Source organism: Aedes aegypti, chromosome 3 (assembly GCF_002204515.2).
Source record: "Aedes aegypti strain LVP_AGWG chromosome 3, AaegL5.0 Primary Assembly, whole genome shotgun sequence".
Classification (NCBI taxonomy): Eukaryota; Metazoa; Arthropoda; class Insecta; order Diptera; family Culicidae; genus Aedes; species Aedes aegypti.
The window spans coordinates 348,708,925-348,720,677 of NC_035109.1; the positions used below are offsets into that span (position 1 = coordinate 348,708,925).

Sequence of the window (11,753 nt, forward strand, 5' to 3'; positions counted from 1 at the left end):
AGGTGTTTTATTATTAAGTATAGATATGTTTTTACGGACTGATTCATATTTGGGACAATAATGTAGAATGTGTGTTAAGTCTTCATTATCACCACAATGATCGCATCGAGAATTAGCGACAAGATTCCAATTCGCTAGTTTGTTTTTAGTCACTACATGACCAGTTCTTATTCGTCCAATTTGTATTGTCTCTATAGTTGATAAATTCAGTCCTCTAAACCATGGTTTATTGTCGATAATTTTTGAGTGCTCGTAATGGAATTTTCCTTTGTCTATGGATATTTGTTCATATTGGTCCTGCCATTGTTTATTGACTTCATTCTTAAATAAGTTAAACATATCTTCTAGTGTATAGCCTATAGTTTCTTCTACATTCCTTGTTGTGCCCATTTTGGCTGCGTGGTCCGCTCTATCGTTTCCTATCAATCCTATATGGCTTGGGATCCATTGTACATAAATTTTTTGTATATCAGATTGATTGATATCGTTCAACAATTTTATTATTAAGCTGTTTTCTGTTTGGAATGGTTTTGAAAGAAGTGTGCATGTGTTTTTAGAGTCTGTAAATATTACTAATTCATTTACATTTTTTCTATTCGCATAGTCTATTGCTTTGATAATGGCCACTATTTCTGCACTCAAAATTGTAAATCCAGTTTTTAATTTGCAACTATATGATAATTTCTCTTGAGCATCATAGTACCCGCACCCTACTAAAGAATTTAAAATAGAACCGTCTGTGTATATTTGATAAACTCCCTTATACTTTTCTTCTATTAATTGTAATACCATTTGTTTTTGTGTAATACTGCTTAAATTTTTCTTTTTGAGATCTTTTATTTCATTTGATATTGTAATTTTATTGTGAATAGTAGTGTTGTAATTTTGACTTGATCTTGGGATGAGTTGAAAAAATAAGTAATTATTCAATGAAGCTGTTCTTTCTAAACTCATAATGTTCTGCAAACTATTTTCTATCAAGCTATTATTGTAAAAAAAGGTTTTTGCAATTTCTTTCAAAGTTAATAATTCAGCCCTACATTTGAGTGGGATTTCTCCGGATTCATATAATACAACATGATTGGGTGTGGAATTTAATTGCCTAAGACAGGTTCTGATAGCTAGATGCTGCACTGTTTCTAGTTTTTTAAATGTTGTTTTTGGTACTGAGCCTATAATTGTTAAGCCATATTCTAGATGGGGCCTTACTATTGCTTTGTAAATTTTTATCATTTGGTTTGGATGAGCTCCACTACGTTTTCTACTAATCATTTTGAGTAAATTTATTTTTTTCTTTGCTTTAGTTATACTATTGTTAATATGTGATTTAAACGATAACTTGTGATCTACTTGAACCCCTAAAATTTTATGGTTTGCTACTACTGGAATACGTGAATTGTCTAACTTTATCGAAATGGTAGGATCATACTTATTTTTAAATATTATTGTTGCTGATTTATTTGGGTTGATTTGCATACCTAAATGTTTAAACTGTAATGACAACCTTGTAAGAAAGTTGTTCATTTTTTCTGCTACCGTTGCTGTACTAAAACCTATTACAATTGCTGTAAAATCGTCGGCAAACTGTATGAGGATTTCACCTTCTTTAGCTATATTGTGGATCAAACTTGTATAAATGTTAAAAAGAACTGGAGATAATGGACATCCTTGTGGTAGGCCTTTATTTGAAATTTGAATTATTTTAGTGCCATCATTTAGTTCTAAGATCATTTTTCTTTCTTTTAAGTATAAAAAAAAACCCAATTTATAATTTCTGTCGGAATTTTTAGTTGCTCCATTATTTTCAAAAGTTTGTTGATGTCAACATTATCGAAAGCTTTGGTTAAATCTAGAAAAGTGGCTGCTAATACCATACCTTCTCTTTTTGCTTCATTTACCTTTACTATGAGAGTGTTTACACAATTTATTGCGGATGTGTGTTTTTTAAAACCATATGAATTTATAGGAATTATTTCATGTTCGTGTATATAATTATTCAGTCTATTTTTGATTACATTGTTAATTAGTTTGATCAAAACATTTAACATAGCTAATGGCCTGTAAGATTGTACATTATCTGGATCTTTGTTTGGTTTGAGCAATGGTATTATTCTAATTGATCTCCATTCGTTGGGTATTTGTCCTGTGTTAAGAACTTCGTTCATTAGTTCTGTGAATCGGATGATCAGATTTAAATTTAGGTGTTTTAATATATAAAATGATAAATTATCTATTCCAGGAGTTGAATGATCTTTTTTAGACTTGATAATCTTAATAATTTCTAAGTGATCAATTTTTATTAAATTGTCTGATATGGGGGGGTTAATAATAATGTCTGTGATTGGTGGAAAATTCTGGTTGATGAACTGCTGAGCTAATGGTTTATTATTCAAAAGGTTCAAATTATTTTTCGCTGGACGACCTCCACTGACCATTTTAACTGTGTTCCAAAGTGTTTTAGCATTCATATTTTCATCGATTGAATCTATTAGTTCCTTCCAAGAATTTCTTTTTTCTCTTCGTATTTCTCTTTTCAAAACGGCTCTACTTCGCTTAAAGTCTGTGTAATTTTCATCTGTTTGGTTTCTAAGAAATTCCTTTAATTTATCGTTTTTTATTTTCAATAATTCTTTGATTTTCTCCGTCCACCATTTCTTTGGGCTCCTGTTTTTATTATTGTTGATGGTGTACGTACATTCGTTGAATTTCTCTTTAATTATTTCCGTTATATCATCTGTTGTATGGAAAGCATGTGGTTGTAGCATATTCAGTTTATTTATGGCTTGTTTTTTATTGAAATAAACTTTATTGTAATCGTATTTACGTGCTGTGTTATCTATATCAAATTCAATTACTCTATGGTTACTAAAGAAATCTTCATCAAGTACCTTCCAATTTATTTTACTAGCTATTTCTGGTGATGCGAATGTTAGATCTATGGCAGACGGAGTAGTGTTCGGTGATTTTATCAGAGTACTTGTACCATCGTTCAATAGTACTAGTTCCTGATTGTCTAGTAAGTGCTCTATCAGTTCTCCTCGTGAACAATTCTCATGAAAAGGATTCCAGAGTCGATTGTGGGCGTTGAAATCTCCTGCTAATATTACTGATCCGTGAAAAGTGTCTATTGTTTCAAATAATTTCTTCAAAGGTTCTCTGATATCGTTATTATTAACCGGTAGAGGTGGAATATAAATTGATATGAACAATATTTTAGGTAGAGTGTTTTGTGTGACTATAGCTATTGATTCTATTGGCTGTAAGTTAGGTAGTTTAAAATGTTTGAATTCTATTTCATTCTTGACCAGAAACCCTACTCCTCCATAACCAGCGGATCTGGTTTCTGTCAACAATTTATATCCTGTAAAGTTGTAAGTTTCTTCCGGTTTTAGCCAAATTTCGCTTAGCATTACTATATCAGTGTTGTGCCTTAAGAGGAAGTTTTGAATGGACTCTCTTGTATCTATTGGTCGTAAGCTTGTGACATTGTTTTGTAATATTGTAAGTTTCCTGAAATTGTCTTGCATTTCAACAGTTTTTGGTATTACTTTAATTCTGTGGTAGCTACTTCCGGGTTAACTATTTTATTTAATTCTTCGCTGATGTTTATAAGTAACAAATCTTGTTCTATTGTATCTGTTTTATTTGTGCTTTGGATTATGGTTTTTTGTATAGCTTTGATTTTTTCGAACATATTGTTAAGGTTGAACTGGCGAATTAGGTCTTCTTTGATCATTTGTGTGATTTTTTCTATTTCAGAGGTTTTGTATGGATTTGTTAGAAATTCGTGTTTTGTGTCTTGTCTGTTAAATTCATTTTGGGGTGTTGTGAAATATGGTGTTTGGTTAATCGGTCGTTTGGTTTTTTGTCTCACGTTCGTCGTACTGTTTTGACTGTTGTCTTCGAGTCGTGGAAAATCGCGCAATGAATCCAGTCTAGTTTGTAAGTTACTTTTGGTCTGTTTTGGGTATTTGTCAGATGCTTCAAAATATGATGATTTATTTACTGCCATGTCTTGTCTGATTAAGTCCTGTCGCAGTCTTTCCGGGCATTCCTTATTCGAAGCCTTGTGGTTTCCTGAGCAATTTACACATTTAGGTTCGGGTGTATCGCAATTCTGTTCGTTATGGAATTGTCCACAATTGCAACATCTGGTTTCCTTCGATTTACAAAATTTTTCTCGATGACCAAATCGCCAACACTTAAAACAAATTTTCAATGGAAAAACGTATGGTTCGACAAATCGATGAGTACCGTAGATCTCAATGGACTTTGGTAGAGTCTCGCCTTTGAAAAAAATTTTGATCGAATATGTGGGCTGAAACTTATTTTCTCCTACTCTCTTCTTAATCCTTTCCACTTTGTAAATTTTTAGATTGTTTTCACAACTGCTGTTTTCAATTATTTCATCATCTGTTATGGATGGAGGTACATCCCCTACCACCCCTATGCTCTCCTTGAACCTAGTAGGTACGAAAATTGAGAAACCAAAACTGTCTGTCAGAAGTTTGGAGTTCAACAATTGCTCTGCATCTCTTGGTTTTTCGAAGCTAATCTGGAATTTGCCTCTACCTACACTTTTCATTGTGTTGTATTTCGTCACGCCTATGTTTTTCAGCATTTTTGCCACTTCCATCGGGTGCGGGTACTTTACATTGTTGTTCTGTTCCTTGTCCTTTATTTCTTTGTGGATAATAAATGTCTTGTAGTTTTGATTTTTAATCCAGCCGTCATTGTAATTTCCATCGGTGTTGTCCTTGTTTTGTCTTTTTGTTGTGAATTGGTCAGTTTTGCGTTTAGTACCGGTGTTCGATTGGGATTTGTGTGCGTTATTGTCTTGATTTTCGTTGTTTGTGTTTGAGTCTCCATTTTGTATTCTGTTTTCGTCATTTAGATTGTCGTCGTCGTCGTCAGTCAAAACCCGAGTCGCATGGTATTTGTCTTTTTTCGGTTTCGTTTCATTGTGTTTGTTCCGTTTCGTTTTCCTGTCGTAGTCACTGTCATTCTCGTCGTCTCTGTCTTTGTGCTTAGCCTTCGACTTCCGTGCCAGCACGTGTGTCCAATCATTGTCCTCCATCTTGTCACTAATTCCCTCCGCCATCATGTTCCCATAATCGGTTTCCCTTCCCTTCCCTCTTTTGTACAAAATATCCCCGAAAAGCACACCAAATAATAAACACCCTATAAAATCAACTTAATGGAGAATACTTACAACAACTTAGATGTAATCTTATCACTAATATATACAGTAACACTAGAGGTTAGTCAGTTTATTTTACACTTTTCTGAAACGTTCGCGGAAAATTAAAATTAAAATTCACAACACTCGTCAAGGATCGTCTTGCTTCCACTCCTCCGGTAGCTGTTCCGTTTCCCAGATTCTGACTATCAGCCGATACAGACAAGCGGCCAACGCAATTACGTCTGATTGTTTATTATTTTCTTGGTAACGGAGCGTTTTTCAATCTAGTATTCATTAAAAAATTGTTCTTTGTCTCGATATCTCCAGTAGAAGCATTAACCTAAGAATGCTAATGTCGCTGCTGTTCGTGTTACCAACATCTAGTTTGCCACGAACTGACAGCGTGATTACCGGGCATCAAAGTGTCAAATTAATTATAAAAATCAAAACAACGACATGGTATTGAACAAACAATGAAAAACCATAATTTAAGGTAATAATAATTAAAATCAATTTTGTGAGAACAGCGCTTCTAGCGTTCTACTACTAATATTTCTATTATATCTCCCTATCTCGATGGTCCCTTCGATATCGAGATGTGGAAAGGCGACTGTATAATGATATTTTGAAAAAAACAATTATTAAAAAATTAAATAGAAAAAGGGTTCCCATTTTGGCACGGTACTAAAAAATAAGAAAATATGATGTTTCGCTCAAGTAAGATTTCTGAATAAAAAAATACCGCTAATGAGATCAATTCAGTATCGGTATTGCTGTGTGCGTTTGAAATGCAAATAGCAAATGCGGGAACACCAAACGGGGTAAGATTTTTAACAAGGAAGGCGAAGTCAAAGATTGGTTTTCTTTGCTAGGTCGGCGGAATAGAAATATTAGTAGTAGAACGCTAATGGCGATGTTATCACAAAACTGAATTAGTTTATTATCACCTTTAACTGTATCTTTTCATTGTTTGTGCGATGCTGTGTTGTAGTGGATGATTTTAAAATTTGTTTGACACTTTGAGGACCGGTACTCAAGCTGTCAGAGCGTGGCAAACTAGATGTTGGTAACACGAACAGCAGCGACATTAGCATTCTTAGGTTAATGCTTCTACTGTCGGCGGTGATATCGACCATGGTTGCTAAGTATCCTTTGGTTACTTTGTGTTACCGCATTTGAAGCCCAGTGGAACTGGATTTGCACGTCAAACGCAAACAGCAATATTTATCCCCGGTACTGACACTGCAACCCTAGTCCAAGTATGCCGTCTCAATTTCAAATCTAAGCAACCAATAAACTGGTGTATGTGTGACATTTTCAAATCATAAATTTGATGAAAAAAAGCAAGTGATCAAGTTTTGAAATGGAAAATCAGAAATCGGAGCATCTAGTTGATCTGGGAGCTGGCGATGGTTCCCTGTCCCCCAAAAATAACGATTCCGACCAAGTAAACACGTGAGTTCCAAAGTAGTCGATTTTAGTCCTGTGCATTAGAATCCTTCTGATTCCTTATAGACCGCTCCAAGATGTCCCAGATCAATCCACTGTTGATCAAGAAACTACTGAAAATGCTTCCCCACTAATTGCAAGTGATTCTGGCTTCGCCGAAGAAACCCTCTCCACTCCACTGATTTTCTTGCATCTATGCGGTCAGTGTCCATCGCTGCCGAGCTTCCAGTCGGATTGCCTAAAAGTGCTAACTTGGCTGCGCGCCTCGGACATTCCCTTCCGGCACTTCAACCACAAGCTAAACCTAGATGGCCGCTTTCCAACAATCGAAATCGGCAATGACGAAATCACAAACTCTGATCACATCCTTACCGATCTTTCACGTCATCTGAATCGTGCCCTCGATACTCCCCTATCCGTTGAACAGCAAATTCTGGCTTTCAGCTTGGGATCCCTTATCGAGCATACCCTGGTCCGCGAGCACCGCGAATGGTTCCGTGCTAACCGATCAGAACTTCTCCAAGCGTACTCCATCGATTTGAAGAAGTCATGGAAAAAGATGCTCCCCACTTCGCTGCTACAGTTCCTGTTCAAGCGTTCCTCATCCAAGACCCTCAACACGTCCCATGCCATGGCCGCCGATACAACCACCGTTATGACCATGCTCTCCAAATTGCTAGGAACGCAGAACTTCTTCTTCGGCGAGGACACCGTGTGCAGTCTGGATGTGGTGGCCTTTGCCATCCTTGCTCCGATTTTGGCCATTTCCCAGGAGGTTCAGTACGGTTCCCGGGACAAGATCAAGGTGAACTGCGAGAATTTGGTGTGGTTTGTCGAGCGGATGAAGCAACGGCTCTATCCGGATTGGGACAAGCTGTGCGACGGACAAAAGGTATGCTGAGGACGTCATGTATTAGAAGGGGTCATTTTTGAGTTTTGGTTTCTTTCAGGAGGATACGCAAGAAACTGCAGAAAAGTTAACGGATATAGATTTGAACGAAGAAAATGAGATTCCCCCAAACAAAATGGAACAATCTACGATGGAAACCGCAATTTAGCTTTCATAAATCAATGTTCATATTTATTATACATTATTCATACAAAATGATATACAGGTCGGACTCGATTATCCGGAGACTCGATTATCCGGGGTTTCGATTATCCGGGATTCGATTATCCGGAATTTTAGACTCGATTATCCGGAATTTGATTTTTGATGTTCTTGTTTTTCAATTTTTATGTATAAATCTGAGATAATTTGGTATTGCAATAAACAACATGAATGGTTGTGCAGTTTTGAACGTATTTAAGAACAGGGGGGTTTGAAAAAGTGTTTTTTGTGTATGCTGGTCTAAACATTTTTTTTTTCTTGTAAAGACCCCTACTGTTCCTAGAAATAATTTCTGGCTACGCCACCGCATCATATAAATAAAACAACAAAAAAAGATAATATTTAAGTTCTTTTATCGAAGATTTCAATTTTTTTCTCAATGATTTGATTATCCGGAGGATTCGATTATCCGGAGTGAAAAAAAAATCGATGCTCCGGATAATCGAGTCCGACCTGTACTTAAAATAAAATTTCGTTATATATTATTTACAACCCTTTCAAGAAATTCTTTGACAAAATCTTACAGGATATTATGCTGCATAAAGAATAACTATTTGTGCAATAAATATCTTACGAATTTATCTATTTTTTCCGGAGATCCTCAAAGAAGTTTATCAAAATTTTCTTCAAAAGTTTATATTGAGATTACTTTAAGACTTCCTTTAGAAATATTGCCCAGATTTTTTTTAAGGTCTCCTTGAAAATTGATAGTTCGCCCATGACGACTTCATCACTAATTTGGAGAGGAAGTTCTAGAAAAGTTCATGAAATAATTAATCAATTAGTACCTGAACTATTCATAAAAGCATCACTGTCCCATATGGAATGGCTATCGATCTAGAAATGCGTCGATGAAGTTGAATATCTGATCGTTTGATTATCGCCTTTTCAACGTCGATAATGTCAGCATAAATGTCTAGCAGAGCAATATCGTATATGATACCGTAAAGTGTCGTAATTCAGCGCAGTTAAGGAATAAAAAGATTCAAATGGTTAATTAAAAATGAGTATTGCATCGACAAAACAGCTTTATGAGTGGATCGCTAGCAAATCTGTTGTAGATTATGGGAAAAATATAAACTAGACTGTATTTACAATTGTGATTTTATTGAAAAAGTTCACTTGTCGAAATTGCCTAATTCCGCGCATTTTTGAAGCGTTTATCCATATTCCGCGCAGAAGAATGCCTAACTCCGCGCACTGGCGAAGGAATCAAATTCATATTAATTTGCATGTAAGGTAGTATCTATTTATTACGTAACGCTGAAGTTGAACATTTTCAATCTCCTACCCCCTCTGTAACGTTTTTTGTATGAACAAAGGTAAAGTTTTGTATGAGCCGTAACGATGCAGTCTACGTTTAGTTTTTTCATATTTTTTTCACTATCACATGAAATAAAGATAAACATTTGTTATGGTCTTTTCGTGTGAATTTCGTATAGGGGAAAGTGGGGCAGCTTGATCACCTTAAAGAAAAGTCGATAGAGCGCATAAAATAAATTGGAATTTTCAGATCTGCTTATGATTTTCAACAACTTTAAGATCAATGCACTAGATCCGTACGATCGTAAACTTTAACATATGAATAATTTTTCAAAATTTGTAATTTTTTGTGTCGATTTTCTATCGATGGGGTGATATGATCGCCCTATTTTAGGTTGAGAAATTATCTCATAGAATCTAAAAAAAATAATATTTTGTTCACTAAACAAAAAAGTTATTAGTAGGTAGGGTGGGTGTACCAGTTATGGCCATAGTGGTTCCCTATTTCGCCATACGAGATAACTTTAATGTCCCCACATTTTGAAAAGTTTTGTGTGTTTTAGCAATAAGATATAGGATATATCTTGATGTTAAACAAACGAAAAGATTAAAAATGTGAAAGCCACTGAAATTTCTCATATGGCCAAATAGGGAACCACTATGGCCATAACTGGTACACTTTTCATATTTAGAATCAATCTGTACAAAAATATTAAATTGTAAAGAACATTGTAACAGTCAAACCTCAACATTCTACAATAATTAAATTTGTAAGAGCCATCCGGGGCAATATGGACAGTTTTTTCGAACATAATTTATTCCGTTTTCCTTAAGTTCAAAGCACTGACTTATAACATGGGTTGATATTTCAGATGAAATTTCAAGTGTTTATGCAGTTTACAAGGGGTGCTCATTCCATCTCATTGGTGAAATCTCCCCGACTACCCCTTAATCTGTATTCTACACTGTATTGTATACAAGGAATTTTATTCGCATTATCACGTTTCCGTGAATGTGCGTCGTAATTTATAGAAGACCTTTATTTGTTGTTTTTTCAATAAGATTATCAGGATTGCATAATATAATTAATATTATTTTTTTCGGATTTTCAGAATTGTTCACACAACAATTTTTAAATTTTTAGGAACTTTGGTCTTTGGACAAAATGTTCCTTCCACTAGAATGACCACGTGGTTTCTGGAGGGCCGCTTTTAATTTCCCTGTAAGTGGGCTTTCCAGATATTCCGCTTTGTACGTGAAACGTACTTATTTATGCATGAAGATACTTTTCAGAGAAATAGTCAGATGTGAAGACGAATATAGCATGTTTAACTTGTTTGTTGTTCAACGAACAACAGTGCGCGGAATTAGGGCATTATGGAAAAAAGCCGTGACCTAATTCCGCGCAATACTTTTTTGGATGAAACTCCTACAGTCTTAGCATAGACGCTAAGGAAATTAGAACAATGGCGTCTACTTAGACGGGCCTTCACTGATTATTTTTTTACGCCACGAAAAAGTGTCTTATTTGCTTTTATTTGTGATTCAAACTTATTCTAAATGAAAGAAGCATCAAATGGTATGACAAGTTGCTGAAATATTAATCTCTATTCCCATATATAAATAATTTTGTATGAAATGCGCGGAATTAGGCAATGCGCTGAATTAGGGCATTTTACGGTACTAAGCGCCTAGATGTATTTTGATTAGTTCTTTACGGAACAAGTTGCAGCACGAATCGTAAATTTATCCTACAAGGCTTGTCGAGTAGGATAATTATGACGAGTGCTGTAGAAATCGAGTTCTGCAACGAGTTACGTACAACATTTTTTGCAATTTTGTAGAAAATCACTTGAGGGTATCAGAAGTTATATCGGAATGCCATTATTTTAAAATTTCTGAAAAATTGTTGTGTAATGATTCATTACGCAACTCAAAACAGTTGCGTAATGAGGAAGCGTTGTGTAATGAATCAATACAGAACTGGTTTCAGTTGCGTAATGACGCAACTGAAACCAGCGCTGTGATGATTTATTAGAGATAGAGGCAAGCCTTGCGGTGTTGATGGTGAGGTAGTGTTTGGTGGGGATATATTTACTGCCCATAAACGCATGTCAGTCCCATGTTTGCTGGATTTCCTATTCACATGGGACAATTATGCGTTTATGGGCAGTTTAGGACGATGTTTATCCTAAAATATGTGGGACCCTAGCGCCCAGGTCATCTCCATGATTCACATTGGCTTGGGTTTCTTGAAGGTAAACTGGACAGGAAGATGTACCTACACTCAGGCAAATGGACTATCGATAAACATAGAAACCCCTTATGAAAATTCGCCACAAGAAATCGGATTGAAATTCATAAATTTGCCTCATGAAATCAGAATTTGAAAACATAAAACGTTTTCGCGGCAACCTGGAATCGAACCAAGAACCTTGCGATCGATCGAGCGTACACCACGCGCGTATCGCCGCCTTGATGTGGAGTGATGCTAAAACGATACATAAGGCGATCGTATTGCAATATTCGTTCCACCTTTCATAAGGCAAAATGTATGAAATTTGATAGTCCAGTTCGCTGCGTGTACATAAGGAGCATATTGTTGCAAAATATGAGACCAGGAACTTTAAAAATTCCTGCCAAAGAAGTAGGATCTGCTTCCTATATGACACTAAAATTAGTCAAATCGCCATCGTGTTTTATATACCGATCTGACGTGAGGAATAATATTCTAAAACCCGCAATTTT

The 11,753-nt window shown here is 35.6% G+C and overlaps 1 protein-coding gene across 2 annotated transcripts; it reads left to right on the forward strand.

Moving 5' to 3' along the window:
* The first annotated feature begins 6,407 nt into the window (after nucleotides 1–6,407).
* LOC5578091 (failed axon connections) lies at nucleotides 6,408–7,718 on the forward strand. 2 transcript variants are annotated; one of them, XM_021852814.1, is made up of 3 exons: nucleotides 6,408–6,637; nucleotides 6,698–7,523; nucleotides 7,585–7,718. In XM_021852814.1, the coding sequence occupies exons 1-3, from the start codon at nucleotides 6,546–6,548 to the stop codon at nucleotides 7,687–7,689; spliced, it is 1,023 nt and encodes a 340-aa protein (XP_021708506.1). In that variant the 5' UTR covers nucleotides 6,408–6,545; the 3' UTR covers nucleotides 7,690–7,718. The 2 variants fall into 2 exon arrangements, with proteins under 2 accessions (XP_021708506.1, XP_021708505.1); XM_021852813.1 differs by having other exon boundaries at nucleotides 6,410–6,637; nucleotides 7,582–7,718.
* Nucleotides 7,719–11,753: the final 4,035 nt, after the last annotated feature.

Excerpts from the sequence above, each read along its gene's own strand:
- LOC5578091 (XM_021852813.1), top strand. The coding sequence starts at position 6,546 with ATGGAAAATCAGAAATCGGAGCATCTAGTTGATCTGGGAGCTGGCGAT. Across the intron at positions 6,638-6,697 it reads GATTCCGACCAAGTAAACAC|ACCGCTCCAAGATGTCCCAG; the intron begins GTGAGTTCCAAA and ends GATTCCTTATAG. Across the intron at positions 7,524-7,581 it reads AGCTGTGCGACGGACAAAAG|GAGGATACGCAAGAAACTGC; the intron begins GTATGCTGAGGA and ends GGTTTCTTTCAG.